The sequence below is a fragment of the Uranotaenia lowii genome, chromosome 1 (assembly GCF_029784155.1).
Source record: "Uranotaenia lowii strain MFRU-FL chromosome 1, ASM2978415v1, whole genome shotgun sequence".
Classification (NCBI taxonomy): domain Eukaryota; kingdom Metazoa; phylum Arthropoda; class Insecta; order Diptera; family Culicidae; genus Uranotaenia; species Uranotaenia lowii.
The window spans coordinates 69,575,991-69,600,766 of NC_073691.1; the positions used below are offsets into that span (position 1 = coordinate 69,575,991).

General features: G+C 37.9%; 1 protein-coding gene across 3 annotated transcripts in view; it reads left to right on the forward strand.

The window, feature by feature from the left end:
* Window positions 1-24,776, forward strand: part of LOC129750182 (transmembrane protein 47) — a 205,426-nt gene that overhangs the window by 177,122 nt on the left and 3,528 nt on the right. For 2 of the 3 annotated variants that reach the window (XM_055745440.1, XM_055745438.1), the window contains exons 3-7: window positions 1,738-1,816; window positions 17,237-17,423; window positions 17,512-17,661; window positions 17,743-17,805; window positions 18,651-18,868. In XM_055745440.1, the coding sequence (XP_055601415.1) occupies window positions 1,738-1,816; window positions 17,237-17,423; window positions 17,512-17,661; window positions 17,743-17,805; window positions 18,651-18,829 (658 nt within the window). In that variant the 3' untranslated portion in view covers window positions 18,830-18,868. The remainder of the gene's footprint in view (window positions 1-1,737; window positions 1,817-17,236; window positions 17,424-17,511; window positions 17,662-17,742; window positions 17,806-18,650; window positions 18,869-24,776) is intronic. The other variant, XM_055745441.1, reaches the window with a different exon arrangement.

The following is a 24,776-nucleotide window of genomic DNA, read 5'->3' on the forward strand; positions in this document are numbered from 1 at the left end:
AGAGTTAGGATCTCAAGAAAAAGTTTTCTGAAACAAGAAAAATCATAAAATATGTACTAAACACTTTTTGTATACTTTACGTTATTTCAACAAAAATAAAATGCAAAAAATCCGCAATTGAATGTTCAGAAAGAGTTAATGGTGCACATTTGAAAACAATTTGTATTAGTCGACGTTTGAAAATGTTTAGTCAAGTTCTCGCAGGTTCCAAAGTTATTATATTTTTCCTTGCTTCAAATATGTCAAACACCCCGTTCCAATTTCCCATTCAGAACGAACCGCTCAAGTTGAGTGCCAATAACTACAAGGATGGGACAGGGTCGAGTCCATTGCATTGGGTCGAGCGTTTCGGCTAGGGGTTTCGGGTTTGATGTTTAGTTTCACACATTCCGCGAATGGTGGTGATAAATTTCATGGCGCTTTGTTGCTGTTGCTGTTATTTGTTGTTTACGTGACCACACTCTGCACGAATGAATGGTGTTGTGTTGTGGTAGCTTATGGCAATTTGAGCTGCTGGGAAACTGACCCCATCATGATGTGCCTAGAGACGAGAACTGAACCCGATGCTCCCTGGCCGATTGATGGCCAATAACAACCATTCATGTGTGACCCTCTTGGCTCGACGATGGCGGTGGTTCGTTCATTGATGTATTTTACTTAACTTTTTTTTTTCTGTCGACCCTATCTGCAGCCCTCTAACTCAATTTCCCAGCTCAAACCTCGGCCCTTTTGCTGCCCTCTGGTCTATTCCAATTTGTTGTGCTGGGGAAGATGACACTAGAAGCGGACCACTAAACGATGCGAGGGATGCTGAAATTGAGTGGATGTTTTATGGGCCCGCCATCATTGATCTAGTTCGGTCCTATTTGGTCCCGATATTGATCGGCCGTTTTAGCGGAATCGGCCCAACGTTCGTTTTGTTTGTGTGTAAGTGTTCATGTGATTGTGGTGAATGTGATACCCAGCTGTCGTAGAAAAATTCATTAGCGCAATTGAAACTAATTGAATTTTCTGATTGAATCGCACCGAACCGTGCCGGGATCAGTTTTCGAAACCTAATTTGTGGCATTAACTTGTTTACGTGGAGAACATACTATCTCAATGAGGAGCGTTTTTATTACAATTTACCAATCAAGTCGGGAAAACTTTCTTCCTTCTGACTGGAGGTACAACTTTTAGGTTGAAGAAATAATCATTCTTCAGAACGCGAGTAGAAAAAAAAACGAACAAACGAAAGCTCAAAACTACATCTCAACACCTACGCCTGAGCCTTTTCAGCCCTGGCAAATAAACGGCTAAAAACTTTATAATTTACTGACGACCGCAGGTGAGCGAAAGCCCACTCTACTTACTAACTTAGTTTTAGGCTTGGCTGAGCCCATTCTATAAAACCGACGCTTTGGCTTTGGTGTTTCCTTAACACAGTTGTATGCGAGTTCTTTTACAACAATTTTTCCCATCCATCGTTTGTTTGTTTAAGAAATGTAGGTATTCCCTCCTTCCACTCTCGCCGGTTATAACAAACTTGTAAGAAAAAAAAACTTTCTCCATCCAGAACCAACGCTATGTAAGATTTGTTCAATTTAAAAGGTATAGCCCCCTGCTGGCTGCTTCGAAGGAGGTAAACGAAAGAACTCGTTTTAAATCGTATCTACTACTAACTAATTTGCTCTGTTGTCCTAATTGTTAGTGCTAACTAAGTGTCTTTCTGGTTTTCTCTCCCACTTTTGATTGCAGCAACAAACGTGGTCCTTCTCCGGATAAAATGGCCCCGACGACGACAATCGAAACCGTTACCATCACCCGGCCGCTGAAGGTAAATCGTTGTTGGTTGATGAACTTTCCGAAACCTAATTAAAGTTGTATAATCGAATGTTGTTCTTTTGGGGTTGTACAGAATGTTGTGTACAGCAACATGTGCGGGGTCGATCAGCCTATTCTGTGACCACTAACCCAGTAATCAAATAAGGAAGCACATGTTAAAATTGAATCTTTTTGGTATTTTGTATGATTGAGAGATTCATGAAATTGATTGTATATTTATGGTTAATTGAGAATGGACAATGTTTTACAATTAAAAAAACACAAATATTGGAGGCTTTTGGCCAATTTGTTCCTACATTGCAATTGTTTTTTTTTTTTCATGAAGAATTTACCTAAAAATGTAGCAAAACAGGAGGATATAATTTGAAACTTTGTTAAAGCAATAGGATTTACTAAAAACTTGTAAAATATTGTAATTTTCTCTATTTAAAAAAGACGCGAATAACCAAAGTAGATTAAACGTCTCTTATAATAAAAAAATTGGTTTTTATCCAATCTAACTTTAAAAGTAAAGTATTGTTAGAAGAAAAATATCACTAAATGTTCATTTCACAAGATTTCACAAATGTTTTCGGATTACACTAAAAGTATTAAAAACATGTTTTCACATATTTCACATGAAGAAATCAAGCATTTAGAAATTTATTTATAAAACAGGTAAAATCAGTAGGGGAGATAATGACATTAAGAGCACCCAGGGTGAACTGGGCTCCTCTCTTTAGGAAATACATATTTTTGTCAAATAAATTTTCACGAGGAACAGTTTTGTAGTTACTATAGTATTCATTTTTCAGCAAAATAGAAATCTCTTCAACATCATTACAGAAATGTAAAAAACAACTAGGTTCAAGTGACGAGAATATTATAATTTATGAGCACCGGAAAAATGGCTTTCAATGATCTTTAAATCATCTTGACCTATAATGTCCGCACTGCAACATGATGTAAACATTGTTCCTCAATTTTTATCATCATTTAAATGTTTGACCCGGGGCAAACAGAGCACCATCGATCGAGGCATGATGAATATTTTCTGCCCTAGAATCTAGCAGCGAATTCAACTCGAGGAAGTCAACTGAATTGTAGAGCTACAGTCAAGCTAGTTTCATCTAACGAGTTGGCCTATGGGCAAGGTATTGTAGAGGTAATCAGAGGACTCGATTTCGATTCCTGCTCAAGGAAAGCACCAGAAACATAATGTATGAGTGTGTGTGTGAGAGTTTGTATTTTAAAAACAAACATACATTATTTTGTTGTTGCTTGTGTTGATGGATCTACGACTCTTTGTTTAGTGCAGAATGCATCGATCATGAATGGTGAATGAAAAAAATCGCCTCCACCAGGAATCGAACTCGAATCCTCTGATTATCTCTACGACACCATACCAATAGGCTAAATCCTTAGATGAAACTAGTGAAGCTATAGCTCTATAATTCAGTTGACTTCATCAAGTTCGATTCGCTTCTAGATTTCACTGCAGAAAACGCTCATCGTGCCCGGTGCTTGTACTGCCCCAGCGGGGTTGTTATTATGCCCCTACAGTGACTAATTTTCAGCTTTCGGAAAAAAAATTTAAAATGCATTTTTGAACGGTTTTATCTACAGAATCAAACCATAAAAAGGTTTCATTTAATTCAACCACGGTATATGAAAAGTTCATTTACCGGTATTTCGATAGCAACTTTTAATTTTCTTCAGTGAGCGAAGAAGAAAGTAAGTTGGCATCGAAATTGCTTCGATTTAGTGGAATTATTCAAACAAGTAGGCTTACAACACATATTAGAGAGTTTCGTCTACTTTTTCAAGTTTCAGCCAGTTATGAAGCAGACTTTTTGAGCGTCTTAACACGAAACAATGATGTTACTCACATATTATAACTGTTTTCCATGGTTAAACAAACGTCCTTCTTAAGGTTGCCATTATGCCCTTATCTCCCCTAGCGTGATATAAATATGTTCAAAAAAACTATCGTAAAATTAAAAAGTAGACTCTATTAATTTTTTTTAACCTAAGTAACTATTAAGGTTTCATTAAATGCTTTAAATGCTTTAGCACAACTGCTTAAAAGTTAACATTTGGACTAGTTGGCCCTAACTAGATAACGTCCTTGAAGCTAGTTATATAAGGGTAATTCCATGTTAAGAGGGCACAGCGAAAAAAATCTTTACGAAATTCACCAGACTTGGCCGACAGACCAATCTACAAATAAATACTGACCCGCGAAGGGTTCTTTATTCACGATTTTCAACAGTCATCATTTTAAAAATGCAAAATCTATGAATTTAGAAGACGTAAAAAATTACATAATACTTTGGATATGTGAGCCTTATTTGGGGTGATCTCTTTCTTGACATGCCAAAATGCCTTTCCATGTTTTCAGGCCAAATTGAGAACAAAAACTTGAAAATAATTTATTTAAAGGCTCTACCCACAATTTTTTTTTAATTGATTCTACATTATCAGAGTAGTTAATATTTTTCGATCTGCATACGAAGTAATTGTGTTGGAGACAAAGTTACAAAATCTCATTAAATTGAGATTTTTATGAGTGAGATTTTCCCTCTTTGAATTTCATGGTGATGTTAATAAATCTCATCGTAAGCATCACGAGCACTAACTGCCTTGAATGTTGACGTTTTCTTATCCTGAGCGTTACAAGCAGGAAAACGACTTTTTCAAGGGCAGAGATGCCAGATCGAAGGGATCGAAGAAATATAAAATAATATTTGTGCAATCTCTTAAAAACTAAAAGTTAGAACTAAAACAAGTGTTCCAGTTTAGAAAAAAACTGAACTTACCACAACTTTTCAAAAAACTGCCAGTCTATACCTGTCAATTGTCAAATACAAGTTTTACAGTTTTAAAACATCTTTCCAAAGAACATACATTTACAAATTGAGTTTCATAAAGATTTGATAAGAATTTGTTCATCATATTTCTGTCTAAAGTGAATAAGTTTGATTCTTGACTTTTTTTGTACGTTTTTCTGGTGTGATAAGTCTCACATCGTGTTCGGAAGATTGAAGACATGCAGTTTAAAAAATTATATTGCTCACAGTGATGTACTATCGAATCTGTTAAAACGATGGACGCAAAATGTTTGCATTTTCATCTTGGACAAAGAATCGTAAATATCGTAATTCCACAGCAAAAAAACTTAATTTTACTTTTAAAAAAATTCATTTTCATGATAGTTTTTACGTTCTTATAATTTTTTTTTATATACAATGAAACCTGCTTTTTGTTCACGTTGGCACATAAATCTTTTGCAAATTTTATCTCGATTTGCGTGATGTTTGATATTCCCTGCAGGAAATTTTTGAAGTACAGAACAAGGCTGATGCAACAAAAAATAGTATTTGATTAATATCAACCTATCTAGTGCTCAATAAATTAACTTATTCAAATCTGTGCGTTTTTATAATCAAATTGCTAACCGCAGCCCGTGGCGTAGAGGATAGCCTTCAAGTCTTCTAAGCCAGCGGGCATGAGATCGAATCCCGGTCACGACACACATAATACACTTTCTGTGGGTTGGTAGTTTTAGCATTTGTTAGATGCTAGCCATCATATCCTCGAAAAATCTACGCTTAGAATTAAGAAAAGGGTATCTCTTCGAGGAAACATCAAGTTTCATTGAGATCCTGTATGTTGGTTTTTTTTAACCTGTAAAATTACTATTTTCCACCTTGTGAACCATTTTAAAGTGGTAAATATTAAATCGGAAAGCTCAAAGATTGGTTTTAGAGATTGCTCCAGATCTTGTACAAGGTATCCTAATGACTATTCCTATTAAGAATTTGTTTGAGCTTCTTGATCACTCATGTTTAGTTTGGAAAGAGCAGGAATGTCAAGGACTTTTTTTTGGCAAGTTCGAAAATCGTCTAATTTCTAAAAAAAATGTTGTTCAAACCAGTGTATTTAAATTGAAACAAATGATTGATGTTGATATTTTATTGAGAAAATATCAATTGATTTCAAGAAGTAGCGATTTTAATTCTAAATGCAAAAATAAGAGGTTTGATTCAAATAAAGATTTATGTAACACGAATTTATCGTCCATAGAACAATTTTGAAAAGTGACTCTTTTTTATGTGAAACTCTGTACTCTGTACTGATACTCACTGCACTGATTTCAAATGATTATCTGAAAACTTGCAACTATGGTTGGAGATCACAATTAAATTTTCTATTGCGACTGGCCGAATTCAACGATTTTGAACGCGTACATTCAAACACTTCAAATGGTCATGCCTACAGTTAAACTCTGCGAAAAATAAAAAATACAGAACTAACGTGGAACGTAACATTGCCAGTTCGATAGATTATTTATCGGTCAATTTTTTTTCTTTATACATGATAGGGGTATTATACAATGTTAATAACAAAAATGCATTGTCAAAATCTCTTTAAAAAAAATAACAAAAAGGCACTTTTTTATCCTCCAGTTTAACTCTAAATACTATTTTAATACATGAGATATGTATTGATTGCACTGTCTAAGTAATCTCAATTCTAAGTGCTGTAAAGCGGGGTAACATTTATCACCAGGGTAAGTTTGATCGACATGAAAATTTTCCACATAATAATCACTAAGTAAGTCTAAAGTTAAAACATTTCAAACCTTTTTTCTATGATTAAAAACCTATGAGTTCAGTTTCAAATTGGGGAAAATGGAAGTAAAAATGTAAATTCCAATCCTGATGAAATCGAAGCGTTTAGAAGCAGCAAGTTTATTTATGTGAGAGATCAACTATTTTCCATAGGTATAGTATAGGTGTAGTTTTTGTTCTATTTTGAGGTAAATTTTTAATTTTTAAAAAATAGGGAAATTTTCCCAGAGTAAGCCAGTCTAGGACAAAAGGCTAGATACCCTATTGAATGGAAAGACTTTGAAGGAAAAAAGGGAAATTGAATGAGGCAAAAAGCAAAATTTTATTTGATTTTGTGGTTATAATTTTGCTTTTAATGTTGAAAAACTTAGCTACTTAATTTATGCAGCATCATTGTCCATCTTTCGATTTTATATACGATTTATATTTATACGAACGGCTTTAACACATTTAGGACCGCAATTTTGTTTTTTTTTGGACCGCGAAGAAATCTATACCAAGAAATACCGAAATTCAGAAGGTGTTTTGTATCCTTTATGATCAACAGCATCCAAAAAATAACTGCTCATTGTTACCTAAAAGCCTCAAATTCTAAACAAAAATTGAAATCGAGTTTGAAATCCAATTTAAAGTAGTCTTATAAATTTCTATTACAATTCTATTCATTGGAGTCCAGTACTGGTTTACAAAATATGAAACATGCCACATTCCCCTTAATAGAAAAAATAATCGAAAAATATTAAACAAAGTGATTAATCTTACCCCTTATTTCGGAACTAAGCTTTTCAAATGGAAATCATGATCGATTTTAAATCAATAGTGTCAAAGATTTTTTTATATTTCAAGCTATATTTGGTGGTTTCAGATTAAAAAAAAATAACAAACCTTTAAAATAAGCTTGTATACACTTATAACTCTTTGGCAAAAAGGGCCTTATTCCTAAATTAAGTCTAAAAATGGTTCCGAATTAAAAAAATTTAAAAAAAACACTTATTTTCAAGTGTTTATGGTTTTTGACAGCTTTCATATTCAATCATGTTGGAATTGTCGAAAATACATCTGAAAATGATGTGGGTCAAATAAAAGTATTGACTGCTAACCTGGATCTTCCGGTAAAAAATCTTCATTTAAAAAAAATTTAAAGGGTAATTTTAAAATTATTCGCTTTAGAATCTCAATTGAGGGTGATTAAAACTAAATAAAATTTAAACTTCAAAGTCGCGAAACTTCAATAGAAAAATGTTATATTTTCGAAGAGTTTCTCTCATGACTCTTAAAAACCTTGGATTGCAATAAAGATTTTTTTTTAAGAATTTACAGGAAAACTACAACTATGAGATAACATTACAACAAATTGAGAGTCCAGTCCAACAAAGCTTATGAGTCATGAAAAAAAAAGAAAGTCATGAAATGGTTTTTTACTATAAATTTTAAAATATTCATGTTTAGCCTCAAGTGGGACAGTAGCTTTTTCAATAGAAACTCGTGTGCTTTGAAATTGTTGAGCAATAAAAAAACGATCAGTTTAGCTTCTATAATTCAACAGGCAAATTATTGCTTTGTTTTTCGCTTTGCAGATATTGAATTGATTTTTCCGATCCACAAAATAATCTCCAATAAAATTTTAATCTTATTTTCAGACTTTCTGCGAGAGCTGAAAGCCCTATTTATTTAGAATTATCGTAGAAGTAAATTTTCTTCATTTCCACATCCGAACAAATATTAAATACTACCAGAAATGATAGCTCAAGTAGTTTACAATAGTGATGCAAAACGCAATTCCAACTGCATAGTGGAAAGATCCTATAAAATGTCGTCTGAAATCAGTTTAAATCGGATATGATAGAAAGTCGGCCATGTTTGTATATGTTGGGGGAAAAATGTTCACCCGAGCACTTAACCGGTTCGGACACTTGTTCGGAATTCGCGGATAAAATAAAAACCACTTAAACTTTAATTTCGATTAGATTCGCGGCGGTTTATTGTGGGACGATTTCAACACGGCGATGGTTTATGTTCGACTGTGTTGCTGCTTTTTCAGTCAGCTGTTTCGGTAGTCACACACTACCACACATACGCGACGGCATGACTGTCAAGCCGTGCGATGTTTTTTATTGCTGGGGGTGTTCAAGCATTTTGATTGTCGATATATTTTCCTTCCTTTTCTAACATACGCCGCCCGCCTTGAAATATCATTTCAATCTATCTTGCTTACTCTAACGGTATATACAAATAATTCATTTCTGTTTTGATTTCATATTTCTTCTCTTCTGTGTCAGTGAAACGAGTGAAATTAACAATTTTACGAGCTGCGAAAGCAAATTTGCTTTAAATATTCTTAAAAATCTAATTAGTGCGTGAATATGTGTTGCTGTTCATATGTGGTGTTTGAATCTGGTGTTGAAGAATGTTGTGTTCAATGCATGGAGCTGCCAATTTGCATCAGAAGGATCCCGTTAGCTGCTGGGTCGGAATCAGCTGTTGTATACTGCACCTGCAGTTCGAATACGGTTACCAGTGTGCTGATTTTCAACTGCTTCGGTGATTGATGAACTAATTTCTTGTCTCGCTGTTTTAGGTTGCACTGAATTCTCGTTGACTGATGTTGGTCTGTGGTGGATGACTTGGGAATTTGTCGATCGAACTTGTCTGCTGATTGCGAAACCTCGTTGAAGTGCTGCGATGCCACCGACGTGTGATGAGATTCGATGACCAGTAGAAGGGGTGACCTGGTAAGATACGATGCGCTTTTTAAACCGTAAGTTGAAAATATTAAAGGGAACTTGCCTGGTGCGGAGGCCCAAGGCCTCCGCGGACTCCTCAGACGTCTCGGTTCTCGCCTTGCTGGTGTGTTCAACGGTTTGGTGTCGATGTGCGAGGTCTTCAGCCCGAGCTGCGCGTGACAATGCTGGCCAAGCCTGCCGGACGCTGCTCTGCTTGGACGAAAAGGTTGATTGGTACCTGTCAACCTTATTTTGCGGTAGGCGCACTGCATCTGACGGAGGATAACCCTTATGCGGAACGTGCACAATATTGTGCTGGCGCTTAACGCCTCTGTAGGTGAAACCTTATGTTTCATTCTGACACAGCCTTCACGTGAAACGTGCACCTTGTTGTGCTGGCGCTTAACGCCTCTGTTAGTGAAACCTTGTGTTTCATTCTGACGCAAATTTTCTGACACAGTACTCAAACGACATATATCTGACAAAATCACATGCTTCATGCTTTTAAATCGGGCATAATTATTGTATTTAATTAGGTCTTAATTGAATTTTGATTGGCAAACTGTATAGGTACTTTGAAGACTTCAAAATACAAACTCAAAAACTGACAAAATCTAACTCTGTTGTTCTTTCTCCGGTGTGACATCATTGTCACGAATTGGTAAGATGCATATCTTCGAAATGCCTCTTTGGTAACTTCCAGATTGCGTTCGAACAGTTACAACTCTGACATTACCATCTGACCCAGGGTGAATTTCTGACACTCTTCCGATTACCCACTGTAACGGTGGTAAATTGTCCTCTTTAAGAACTACCATTGTTCCGACCTTGATGTTATCTCGCTGTTTTGACCATTTCGTTCTGTTATGCAGATCAGACAAGTATTGAGTTGACCATCTTTTCCAAATACCTTGAGCAGTTTTCTCCATTCTGTGCAGAATGTTTAAGCGATTATCAGGCGTGTCTTCCCAGTTCTGCTCAGGGGGTGCGGTGAGCGATTTTTGAACTAGAAAGTGACCTGGTGTAAGCGCTTCAAAATCGTTCGGATCATTACTACACGGAGTGAGCGGTCGTGAATTTAAGACAGCCTCAATTTGGACAGTGACAGTTTGCAACTCTTCTAAACCGAATGTGCGGGAACCAAGTGTGCGTTTCAGGAGAGATTTGAATGACTTCACTGCAGACTCCCAAAGCCCGCCAAAATTGGGTGTTCGAGCTGGGATAAACTTAAATTCAACTGCTTGGTTTGCTGAGTGTTTTATGACCGATTCTTGGAAACTATTCTCGCTGAATAACTTGGAAAGTTCGTCGAGTTTCCGTTTGGCTCCAACAAAATTTCTGCCGTTATCGCACATAATCAAACTTGGCGTGCTTCTTCGGCCACAAAACCGTTTGAAAGTGGCAAGAAACCCATCTGTTGACAAATCTGACGCGACTTCAAGATGCACAGCTTTCGTAACCAGACACACATAAATGGCTACAAATACCTTCACCGGGCGACATCGCCGTTGGGGGTAAGTGACAAGGAATGGGCCGCAGTAATCTACTCCCACACGTTGAAATACTGGGTTTTGTGTCACTCTTTCCGGGGGTAAATCAGCCATAAGCTGCTCTTGAATTTTGGGTCTAGCACGAAAACAACGTATGCAATTATGGATTACTGACCGAGCCAAACTGCCTGCATGAATTGGCCAAAACTTCTGACGAACTGTTGCGATTAAAAGCTGCTGTCCAGCGTGAAACAACTTCTGATGGTAATAAGACATGACTGATCTGGTAAGCGGATGTTTGTAGTCTAAGATAAACGGATGTTTTCTAGTTTCAGAGATTGCTGCATTCTCTAATCGACCACCGACACAAATTATTCCATTCATCATGCGTGGATTGAGAGACAGCAACTTTGAACTGACTGAAATCTGACGGTTATTCGACAAATCTGTATATTCTTTCGGAAAACTTTCTTTTTGGGACAATCTGACTAAGCACTGAAGGGCTTCTTCTAACTCTGAAGCTGACAAATATCCGACTTTTCTGTTACTGTTGTTGCACTTTTGCGCATTGAAGCGAAATCGCAAAAAGTACGCGGTCAACCGAATTGAATCTACAAGTGAGGCTCTCAATTCAAATATCTCATTGGTTGTCAAAGAATCAGCGACGGCAGTGACAGCTCCTCTCTCTTCGAGCATGGAACTGGGTATTTCTGGGCAAACTTGTTGAGGTTGAGGCCAATGCGATTCCTCCAATCGTAACCAACTGGGACCATGAAACCAAAGAGACTGATACTGTAACTGAGCGGGGGTCATTCCTCGCGATATGATATCCGCTGGGTTTTCTGTGCCTGCGACATGACTCCACACGCCCGACCGTGTAATATGCTGGATTTCGGACACCCGATTTGCCACAAAATTAGTCCATCTTGACGGTGAAGATGCAAGCCAACATTTGACTATCATCGAGTCTGTCCAGAAAAACGATTTGAAAGAAGACAGCTCCGTGCCTTTCACGAGCTTCTCAAACAGGTGAGCAAGCAGTAATGCAGACGACAACTCCAACCTTGGAATTGACTGACGTTTCTTCTTTTTCTGGAGATTCTCTAAAGGAGCGACTCGTGATTTTGAGGTCATCAATTGAACAACAGTTTCACCCGATTCTGACACAGTTCTGACATAAATACAGGCCCCATAGGCCTTCTCTGACGCATCACAAAATCCATGTATTTGTAATGAACTGACATTTTTACTGACACCCACCCATCGTGGTACTGACACATTATCTAACCCAATCAAATTTCTTCTGTATTCATCCCAAGCGCTCTTTAAATCTTCGGTAAGCTCATCATCCCATCCGCATTGAAGTTTCCAAAGTTCTTGAACGAAAATTTTTGCCTGAATAATCACAGGACCGACTAATCCCAATGGATCAAATAACTTGGAAACATCTGACAAAATTGACCTTTTCGTAATGGGTGCTGAACTCTTCCAACTAGGGGTACTAAACCGAAAAACATCTGACTCTGGTTCCCATAACAATCCCAAAGTTTTCACCGGTGAGCTTGATGAATCAAGCTCCAAAACCGAACGTTCATCTCGAAGATTTTCAGGGATTTCTAAGAGTATTTCTGAGCTGTTCGAAACGTATTTTCGCAAAGACATACCTGCTGAGTCCATTAACTCTGACATTTCTTTGACTAACTGTACACCTTCTTCGATACTGTCAACTCCAGCAAGCATATCATCGACGTAGAAACAACGACTCAAAATCTTCGACGCTAAGGGATGAGTTTTAGAACCCTGATCGGCTAGGACTTGCAAACACTTTGTTGCCAAGTAAGGCGCTGACGCTGTTCCGTAAGTTACTGTTAACAACTCGTAAGTGCGAAGGGGTTGATCGGTGGAGTCTCGCCAAAGAATTCTCTGCAATTTTTGGTCTGATTTCTGAACTTGGATCATACGGTACATTTTGGCAATATCTGCCACAATCGCAAACTGACACAATCTGAATCGCAATACAATATCGATCAGCTCATCTTGTACAACCGGGCCAACCATAAGCGCATCATTTAAAGAAACTCCTGTCGACGACTTACAGGAAGCGTCGAAAACCACCCGTAACTTTGTCGTGGTGCTTTCGGGCTTAAGAACAGCGTGATGCGGCAAATAGTAGCAAACTTCATTTAACTGACATGAGCTGACGATAACTTCTGACATATGACCAAGACTCTGATATTCATGAATAAATTCAGAATACAACCTTTTCAGCTCAGAATCCATTGACAATCGTTTCTCCAAACTCAAAAACCGTTTCGTGGCGATAACTTTAGAATCTCCAATCCGATTCAAAAAACCTTCTTTTTTAGGCAAAGTTACAACAAACCTTCCTGACTCATCTCTGACAGTAGTATTCTTAAAAATCTCTTCACAAGCTGACTCTTCAATCGACTGAACGCTGCGAACATGACATGTTTCGAGCTCCCAAAAACGTGTGAGCTGATCTTGAATATCACCGACTGAACAGACATAAACTTCTGACTGAGAAACTGAATTTTGATTATTGGGCAATCTACCAGACACAATCCAGCCAAAAACTGTATTCTGTAATGTGGGTCCGTTCTCTAACGGCTTCATTCTTCCATCTGACAATAAATCCATATAAAATTCGGCTCCAATTATAACATCAATTGGACCAGACTCATAAAACCCAGGATCTGCTAAACAGGCCGAACTCGGCAGCGTAAGGATCGAAGGATCAAAAGCAGCAGTAGGCAGATCAACTGTTAACCTTGGCAGTACAAAAAATTGCATCCATTCTTTAAACTGAGAAATTCTGGGGGATCTAGAACCAACTTCTGCGGAAACTAACTTCGTTGAAACCATTTGAGAGGAGCCAATGCCTTGCACCGACAAAAACGTAGGGGTTTCATGGAACTTCAGCCGACGAGAGAATTCACGTGTCATTAAACAATGCTGAGAACACGAATCTAGCAGCGCACGTGCCAGAAGTGTATTTCCAAAACGATCCTTGACTCGGATCATCGCCGTGGACAGTAAAATATTACGAGACGGTGTAAACGGAAGTGCTACGTAATTCTGACTTGTGGTGGCTTGTGCGTTGTCTGGATTTGTGTTTGTGTTGTGTGAGTGGGTTTGTGCATGCTGTGTTGTGGTGTGCGCATGCTGTATTGGTCTTGAGTTGTGTTGTTGCTGTTGATTCATTGGCTGCGGTTGCGGTTGAAACGGTATTTGTTGCGCCGAACGCGTTTGACTCTGCTGTCGGTATTGTGCCGAAAACTGCGGCTGTGGAACGGAGGATCTAGAATGTAACATACTGTGGTGCTTCTGCTGACAATGATGGCAAGAACCTCGTTCACAATTTCGGTAGAAGTGGCCTGGCATCAAACAATTCCGACACAACTTGTTGCGAATGGCAGCATCCATTCGCTCGGGAACCTTCATCCGTTGAAATTTGCCACACTGGAACGGTGAGTGCCATGGATCTGCACAGAACGGACAACGTGAAACTGATCTGATGGTTGTATTACAAACTGTTGATCTCGTCTGACGGGCTTCGGATGGTGGATTTCTTGCAGAGGTGATTGATTGGAGAACAGAGCAGTGACCTTGCAAGAACAGAAGCAGCTCTTCGTACGTTGGGACCTCCTTAGACCCGTAATGCGTCTCCCATTGGCGCAATGTTGCAGAATCTAGCCTAGAACACAACATGTAGACTAATATTGTGCTCCAAGACTCCGTTGGCTCTCCGATTTTCTGCAACATCATCAAGTTTTTCTCAAACTCGCTGATGAGGAAGTTCAGACCGTCGTAATTCTCCTTTTTGAGCGGTTCGAGGGCGAAAAGAGCGTCGAGATGAGCCTTCACAATCAGCTTCTTATTTTCATAGCGAACTTGTAAAGTTTTCCAGGCGACGTCGTAGTTTGCCTCTGAAAGCTCGATGTTGTTGATTTCCTTCAGTGCATCACCCTGTAGAGAGGAACGAAGGTATGTAAACTTATCCATAGACGTCAGATGCTCGTTGTCATGGATAAGGCTTCGGAAGGAATCCCGGAATGTAATCCACTCTCTTATTTTTCCACTAAAGGACGGCAAACGTATCTCTGGTAGCTTTACTCTCGAAGTATTTCCTGACGCAGACTGACTCTGACTGTTGCTGGTTGCGTTCTCACCTAAGGCATCCTTATCACCTTGGAGTCTAAGGAGGTCACCTCGGATCGCGAAGTATCGGTCATCAAATTGCTGTAGAACCTTGTCGTTTTCCTCTTCACGTTGCTTGGCAATCTCTCCTTTGACTTCGCTGTCAGCATCTTTCTGTTCTTTCTCATCCGCTTCATCCAGCAAAAGTTCAATTTTGCTCCGTGTTTCAAAAAACTCACTGTACACAGTATCAATCACATGCAATCTCGAACTTAATTGACACCGATCACTATCAATCTGATAGGTTTGGATGAATCTATCAGTACCATCAAAAATCACATACAACTGCCGTTCACGTTTTAGCAAAGCCTTCAGCGTACTTTTAGACATTGCTACACTTCTTATAATCTGACACTGCACCAAATATGTTACACTGCAATAGTAATTCACTGACCGATAAATCGACTCAACGTTCCACAGTACCGATAAAACTGACAACTGGCAACCCTATTGACAGCAGCGAGGGGGAGGCAACCAATAAAAATCAACAAAGTGAAACGTAGCGGCAGAATCCGAGACCAAACTACAGCGTACAAGGCTCACACCACATGCAACAAACCAAGTCTTACTCACATGCAATATCTTTATTTTTCTACTCAGGTAGGCCACATGCATCAAGCCACCAATCGTACACTTTACCTAACTCGTTTGATTAAAAACTTCTCCTGATCCGTTGTTAACAGCTGATCCAATTAATCACTCCAAACCATACAGCATCTATATGCAGCAACCGCGATGGCGTTTCAGCGCCGTCTCTCCTGGGGCAGCGATGGCGAATACGGCGTCGAAAATGGTTCACACAATCCGTGAACAATAGCGCTTTCGATCCAACAATCGGCAATCCACGGGGCTTCCACAAATGTCCTTAATTCGGCTTCGAAGGACCAAAATGTTGGGGGAAAAATGTTCACCCGAGCACTTAACCGGTTCGGACACTTGTTCGGAATTCGCGGATAAAATAAAAACCACTTAAACTTTAATTTCGATTAGATTCGCGGCGGTTTATTGTGGGACGATTTCAACACGGCGATGGTTTATGTTCGACTGTGTTGCTGCTTTTTCAGTCAGCTGTTTCGGTAGTCACACACTACCACACATACGCGACGGCATGACTGTCAAGCCGTGCGATGTTTTTTATTGCTGGGGGTGTTCAAGCATTTTGATTGTCGATATATTTTCCTTCCTTTTCTAACAGTATATTTTGAAATTATTTTGCTTCCACGCAGGCTTCAAGTGAGGAAATCATCGTCATGTTCGCTCTGCAACCAGCAGTGCATGCAGATATCTAAAAATCAGATAGGAATGAGAAAACTGGAAAATATTGTGGCCGGCAACGATTTGAAGGCTATGATAGTATCTTGCGCTCTCTTGCATTCGTCCGATAGGGGCTTATTCTGCGAATCGAGTGACGTGACTCACAAAATTTCATATCATTTTGCTGGCATAGCCAGCCTCTCTAGCTTCGATATTTTCGTTAGGATGAGCTGTTATTGATCTTCAGAGTTCATCGATACACAAATTTCTATTCTGAAGTCAGGACGAAGAAGTGAGTCATCACTCGAGGCGCAGAATAAGCACCAAGGTATCTGATAGCGCCCAATTGGTGTAGTTTTCGTCGCATTAGAAAGAAATGAAATTTATGTATCTATGTATGTATATCGTCTCCATTTTAGGAGTGTAATGCTGTTTTTCAACTTTTATACGATCATTCTATAATGTATATAAAACGTATATCAATACACCATAAGAGTATAGCTGCAAAAATGATTGCTGGGATAGTTTTCTACAAAGCTGGCGGACTTTAAACACTGTTATGGACATGTCCCGATAAACCCCGCGATTACTGGTCCAAAGATTGTTTTGCTGGAATGTGTCACGGTTAGAAGCAGTTTGAATTATTTGTCTTCCCTTTTCGCCAAAATCATGTTGGTAGAATTGTTCACCATATAACAAACTTGTAGACATGTCACTTCACGTTTTGTTGTGATGCCAAACAACACATATTATGGTATGAAATTTGACGAGTTTTTTTTATTATGTAATTTTTCAATTTACTCAAACAACACAAAGTAAATTGCATTTATTTCTTTTTCTACGCTATAAATCAAGCAATATATCAACAATTTTTTTTCCATTTGTGTCCCGATCCACCTCCATGTCCCTATTCACCCCATTTTACGGTATATCTCGCTGAAGCCGAATTTTGAAAAATTCAATTTGGGCGAGCTCTTCAAAAGGGTCAAGTTCATGTTAATGACTTGTTTGAACTGCTTGAAATCTACCGGTATCAACTTCTACTTCATATGTTATACACTGTTCTCTTTAGAGTTTTGTAAGTATACACTAATATCTTACTTTCTTACTCCAGGTCATCGCCTTCATTTGCGGGGTGATAGTGATCGTTTTGATGATTCTGGCGCTCACATCGACCGACTGGCTGATGGCTGAGAACTGGCGCCAGGGTCTGTTCGTGCACTGCATCGAGGAGGACTACGCCCCGCCACTGCCCTTCAACCTGCAGGATCCCCCGGGCTGCTACCAGAGCCGTGACGTCAGTGAGTATCATTCACATTTGGATCGTTGCCTATTGATGGTCTTAGAGGAATTGGATGAGGTATTCATTCGTAAAAAATACTTTTTCAGCCTACATCAAAGCAACGGCAGCGCTCTGCATAATCACACTGGTCACAGATGCCCTAGCAACCATTCTCACCGGACTTGGACTGCGGACGCAGGATCACAACCTCAAGTACAAGTTCTACCGTATTGCCGTTCTTGTCATGATGGTAGCCTGTAAGTATTTCGGAGTTCGTCAGATGAGAGACAGAGATGTTTTAAAAATAACTCAATGCCAACTTTTTTTTCCCATTTTAGTAATCTCCCTGCTGGTAGCTTTGATCCTGTACCCGGTGTGCTTCGCCGCAGAGCTTAATCTAGGTGAGTCCACTCGTTTGGCCAAGTGTCAGCGATTGAAATACTGTTTCAGGTGATCTTCTTGGGAGAGGCCGTCTGGAAATTGATTGAGTTGATGAATATATATGAGCTCGAATACTTACAGGTTGATAAATGGTTTCTAAACTGACGGTGTATCAAATTTTACCTTTTTTCGAATTTCAAATTTTTAGAGTCAAAATATTTTTTTAAGGAACGAGTAGAAATCTATGAATTTTAAAATTTCCGCATATCAATAAAAAAAGCTGCTAGACAAAATCTACCAAAATCAGTTGTTCAAATATAGGGATCAAAAATGCTGTTCTCCTGCGTTTTCATTTGATATCGAAATATGAAATATTTTGGGAATTGCGTTCCATATTATTTAGACCGCACTTATTAAATTTAAAAAACTTTCTGACTCTTAGTATTTTGAAATTCGAAAAAACAACAATTTTACACTTACTGTACACCTAATGTTCAATTCGGCTCATTTTGATCACTTGACTAAAGAGACATTAAGTGATTGATTGGTCTTTTTATTGGGTTGATTTATTGGTTGTGTTTTTCATCATAAAAAGACTAAAATTCCTTAATCATTTGACCAATATTAAAACAAAACAAAACATTTCTGAGTTGTTCAAAGTTGTGAACTTCAAACAACCATTACCCAAACTCAAAAGTTATTCGAAAATAACTTCCAAAACAACACTTTCCGTCATTGTCCGTGTCTGCGTTTCTGTGTTGGAGTGTGCTTTTTCACCCCTGGACGGGTGCCCCTCCCCTTCCGAAAAAGGGGCCCCGTCCACCTTCTCGCTGTGAACCTTGGACACGCCCTCGGTTGATCGTAGATCCCGTTACTCTTCTAGGAAACCGGCCGGTGTGGGAGTTCGGCTGGGCGTACGGCGTCGGCTGGGGCGCGGCCATCTTCCTGTTCGGGGCCGTGGTGCTGCTCCTGTGCGACAAGGAATCGGAGGAGATCTACTACAAGGAAAGGAAAATCGTACACGACACCTCGATGCGAGACTAGGCCAGGCCACACGCCCTGCCCGATGTTGTACTTTAGGCTGTAAGTATCCTTCAAATTGTTTGTATTTATAATTTTGTTTAATCAAACATATTTTGTATTATAAAAAAGCGACGAAGGCAAAAAGCAACTCATTAAATCGGCCTAAATTGGACCAAACAAAAGTGTCTTTGAGTGTATTGAGCCACTTTTAGGTTCAATATAAACTGTGCAAATGTTGGGGGTTCTAGGATTCAAAATGGATTGTAGTAAATTAATCTCGTTGACTTGTTGATTTTTTGTTTATTTTATTATATTTTTTGAAACATCGCTGGTGAACTGGCAACAAAACACAGATTTCCGACATTCTAGTAATTCCCTTTTATTTGTCGGAAGCCGGAAGCCGGACTTCCGAAGTAAAATTGGCGCGATAATATTTCTTTAATCTACATCCGCTCTTGAGTGTCAATATGACTTTATGTATTGAAAGTTTGGCGGCTTGTAACTATATTTGGATGCATACAATTAAAAACAATCTTCGGGGACCTCCAATTAATTCAAGAAACCCTTAGAACAAAAAATCAACCATTTTCTGTCTAACTTTTTTGTCAGATTTTGTAGGTTCGCGATACCGACGGCAGGTGGAGAACCTGAAAAAGTTGACAAAAATGCCCTGTGGGAAAAGTGTACCTGTTTAGTCCGATTTGATCGTAGAACTTGCCTGTTTTTTTAAGTTGGGTGGTATTTTCTAACTGGGATAGCATTTCTTCATATCGATCGATGCACGCTCTCTGGAATCCCCAAAACTAAATCGAGTGTCCAGTCAGTATGGTCAGTGCTACAACTATGCATATTCAAGTTAGGTATTCAAAGTCTAAGAAAAAAATCCAAAACACATGATTCGCGAAAAAGACGATAGGCCAGCTACTAAGTGCACCTGTATCCGTGGTCCAAACAGCCGGTTTAGAACCAAATTCCGACTAGGGCAACCGCACTGGTGGTTTATTACACCAGTTACAACTCAATTTATTTTAGACTGATATAACAATTGATCCAAAACTGATGAGATTTGGACCCAATTTGACGGAGTTCTAAACCGTTTGACAGTTAATGAAAGAATTGCCAGTTTTTTCACTGGATTGGATCTCCCATGTAACACCGAAAGATTCATTAGACTTCTCAAGCCCCTTATAAAACCAAAACTATTTCTAGTAGTCTGCTAGAAAACTTTAAATGTTACTTGGGCTAATTTCTTTGGTGCATTTCTCGTATAAATAAGACCTAAGATACAGTTGCTCTAAATGCTCATAAACAATTTCATTTTGTGTCTAAAGAAGCTGAAGACAGTAGCTATATGTTGCACACAATGATACATTTTTTTTTTTTTAAGAATCTTAATATTCAAAAAATGTCTAAAAATGACGTAACCTTTCCAATCCACTTTTCAAAATGTTTCTACTGTGAATGAAACAATTTTGACGTTTCATTGATTGAAAAGTACACCGATTTAACAGCACTTTTTTACAACTTTTGTGATCATGATCTTTTGAAAAAATGATGAAATATTTTAAAACGAACACAGGATCTCAATAAAACTTGATGTTTCCTCGATGAGATTCCTTTTTCTTAACTCTAAGCATACATCTTTCGAGGATATGATGGCTAGCATCTTACAAATGCTAAAACCACCAACCTACAGAAAGTGTACTATGTATGCCGTGATAGGGATTCGAACTCATGCCAGCTAGTTTAGAAGACTTGAAGGCTCTCCTCTACGCCACGGGCTGCGGCAATTATATATGCGCAATATATGCTTCTAACTTCAACTTTATCAGATGCTAAGGATTTTTTTAGCATATGGTAGTAAGCTTGCCAAAATTTTTCTTGCCCTTATCCGGGCCGGACGAATCGGGGCATTTTTATCTAAAAATCCAGACATTTGATTTAAAAATTGTCAACCCAAATTCGGGAAACTTATTTGGTCAAAAGTCAGCTTATTATTCAACAAAAATAAAAAAAAAATCTTGAACGTTTTTTTTTTCATCGAAACGCATCAGCGAGTTAAAGTCATACTTCAGTATTCCAAAAAAACAGGTTCAGATTTATTTTAATAAAATTTACTTTAAAAAATTGTTTTTAGACGCAAATATCATAAATTTTAATAACTCAATTTCAGTTTTTTTTTATTATGCAAATTAAGTGATTAAATTCGGGTAAAATCCGAGCACTTTTCTGCAAAATCTGGGCAACTGAGCCGGGCCGGATATTTCCCAAATGTTTTATCAAATATCCGGGCATATCTTTTTTTTTTTTTTTTTATATTTATTATAGACATTTTACCACGGTTGTGGCTTTCGTGTCTCTAAAACTAAATTTTTATACAACAGTTTCACATTTTTTTTGAAAGCTCTGACTTTGATATAAAATTAAGTAATTTTTTCTCCTGGTGGTCATTGTTGGCAAGCACAGTTTGCACGGATCCCTCTAATTTACATTCACGTCGTTCTTTTTCATACTTCCTACATTCAGTGAGGATGTGTTGTACTGTAAGGGGTACCCCACAGCCGTTACAATCAGGTCTAGATGTTTTTTCGAAGATGTAAGAGTGTGTCAAGCGAGTATGGCCGATGCGCAATCGGGAAAGATTTCGTTGTTCACTCGCAGATTTCCTATCCGTTGACTTAGATACAATAGGTTTGGTTTGTCGTAAAAACCTTCTGGATCCGGGCATATCTGGGTAGAACCGGGCAATCTGGTGAGCTTAGTCTATAGTCTTTTTCCGAAGTATATTTTTTCTTTCTTAGACTTTCAATAACGTGAACATGAATAGTTATAGCTGAGTATACATGAGTTACATTACGAGGCTTCCAAAATAAAAAAAAATGTAAAAAAAAGGTTAAGAAACAAGAGAACTTTTGGGATTTTAGTCAGGAGTGACAAATTGACACTCCAAGAACTCTAACGGTTAAAAAATGTGGAAGGAATTAGGCTTAATCTGCATCTGCGTAAGCACAAATCATATAAAAATGAGCTTAATCTGAATTGTGTACCTGAAAATTAACAGAACAAATCTACAGAAAACCGTAAGCCATAGGCTATATAAGTGAGTTAATATGACGATTTTAACAATGAGGAAAAAAGTGTAATCTATCAAAATATACTTTCCTTTAGTGAAAATGTTCAGCAAATCAATTGGACATATGTAGTTTAAGATGCGGCACGACCTTACGAACAAAGATATAGTGCCTATATTGCCCTATATTTTGTTAACAATCCAGAAAAACACTAATTTGGACTAGACAATTTTGAACCAAATGAGACCTATCTTGTGTGATTTTCAAGGAATCGAATGAAGGCTGTTTGAGCCACCGCAGTCATGGCTGTTTCACCATCAAATTTAAACTTTTCAAATTAATTCGGAAAAAAAAATGTTCGGACTTGAAAGTTTTGAGCAAAAAAAGACCGTCCTAGTATGATTTTTTCTAAAGAATTGAATGAAGGCTATTTAGGCGCATCGAAAACTGAAGTAATGGCCGTTTAACCCCCAATTCCCCTACATTTTTTTCAAAAAGTACAGATAAAACATGATTGGAATTGAAAATTTGAAAAAAAAAATAGGACCTATCTTGTGTGATATTTTTTCCTATGAATCAAATGGAAGCTGTTTGAGCCACCACACGCTTCGGAAAATGAAACTTTAGCTGTTTTACCCTTAATAACCCTACAGTTTTGCATGTAAGGACTTGAAAATTTTGAACCAAATGAGACTTTTTGTGTGTTGTTTTTCCGAGGAATCGAGTGAGTTTCCCTACATTTTTTCAAATATTTCAGAAAAAGCTATTAGGACTTGAAAATTTTTAACCAAATGAGGCTTTTCTTGCGTGTTTTTTTTTTCAAGAAGGCGAATGAAGGCTATTTGAGCCACCACACGCTTCGGAAATTCACTTATGGCTTAACTATTTGGAAAAATGTAGGGGAGCTGAGGGTAAAAACAGCCATAACTCCATCTCCCGGAGCCAAAATTGCCTTCAAATAGCCTTTATTCGATTCCTCAGAGAAAATCACTCAAGATAAGTCTCTTCTGGTTTAAAATTTCCAAGTCCGATTATGTTTTTTTCATAATTAATTTACACATACAGGAAAATCGAGGTTAAAACAGCTATCACTACATTTTCGAGGCGCGCGGCGACTCAAAAAGCCTTCGTTTGATTCCTCAAAAAAAAATTACTCAAGATACACTGTATCAGAAAATTGTACCTTGAAATCCAAACAATCAAAAAGTGCACTTTTTAAGTCAATAAAAATACTACAATTACATCATTCGAAACTAGTCCTTTTTGTGGATCAGTATTAAAAATGTTTATGAATTAAACCTTAAAAATAATCAAATTTATTTTGTATAGAAAGTCCCAAAAACGACGTCAAAAAATTGTCCGTACACTGAGACCTTTGTCAAATATTAGTCAAACAGTTATGTGTCAGTCAGTCAAATGCAGAAACGTGAGTTGAATCTCAGCAAAGACCATTCCTTGTGGTCTGAGCGATAAATACGGTAAAATGAACGGTATTTAGCGTAAATCAATAGATTTCAACAATTTCTGGATTAAATTAACAGGAAAATGTCTGTTTCTCAAGTATGTTCCGTACCGTTTGAGGATTAATCTGTATGTTTTCAAAATTCTTCAGGCTGTCAGCTGGTTTCGGGACACTGATTTTAGGATTCTGACTGATTTCCCTGATAATGATGCGATGGTGACGATCCGTAAGCTTCAGTTTGCGGCCTCTTCCTGGAGTAGTCTCCAGGGAGATATTCTTCTGAAGGAGTTCTGAAGGACATACTGAACCGACGATCGTGGCCGTTTTACTATACTTGCAATTTCGGACAAGATTTAACCGTCATTCTTCAGGTCAACAATCAGTTTCCAGATGTCAACGGGTATTTTTTTGTAAGAAGCAGACATTTTCCTGTTAATTTAATCAACAAATTGTTGAAATCTAATCGTAATCGTAATCGTCTTTGCTGAGATTCTGACTGACTGACTGACTGACACATAACATTTTTCTTGACTAATATTTGACAAAGGCATCAGTGTACGGACAATTTTTTGACGTCGTTTTCGGGACTTTCTATACAAAATTATTTGGATTATGTTTAAGGTTTAATTCATAAACATTTTTAATACTGATCTACAAAAAGGACTAGTTTCTGCAGCGAACAATGTAATTGTAGTATTTTTACTGACTGAAAAGTGCACTTTTTGATTGTTTGGATTTCAAGGTACGTGTTATACGGACAAATTTTTGATACAGTGTAGGTCCTATTTGGTTTCAAATTTTCATCAAGTCCAAATATGTTTTTTGTTACTGAACAAGGGGAATTGAGGGTATAATAGCGAAAACTCCATTTTCTGATGCGTGTGGTGGCTCAAACAGCCATTTGATTCCTCAGAAAAAATACTATATAAGCTCATTTGGTTTTAAACTTTAATGATCGAACATGTTTTCTCAGAAATATTTATAAAATGTAAGTGAATTGAGGTTAAAGCGGCCATAACGTAATTGGCCGTCATACAATTTCTTTGAAAAAATAACACTAGATAGGTCTCGTTTTGTTCTAAATTTTCAAGTCCGAACATATATTTTTTCCCGGAAATAAATGAAAAAAATTTAGAGAAATAGAGAGTAAAAATAGTCATAACTTAATTTTTCTAAGTGAGCGGTGGCTCAAATAAGCTACTTTCGATTCGTCGAAAAAAAAAAGATACATAGGACCTACTGGTTTCAAATTTTCAAATCCGAACATGCTTTTTTAACTATTTGAAATATGTAAGGGAATTGAAGGTAAAACAGCCATAACTCCATTTTCTGAAGAGTGTGGTAGCTCAAACAGCCTTTATTCGATTTTTCGGAGAAAAAAAATCACATAATATAGATCTCTTCTGGGTTGTTTACAAAATTTAGGGGAATTAGG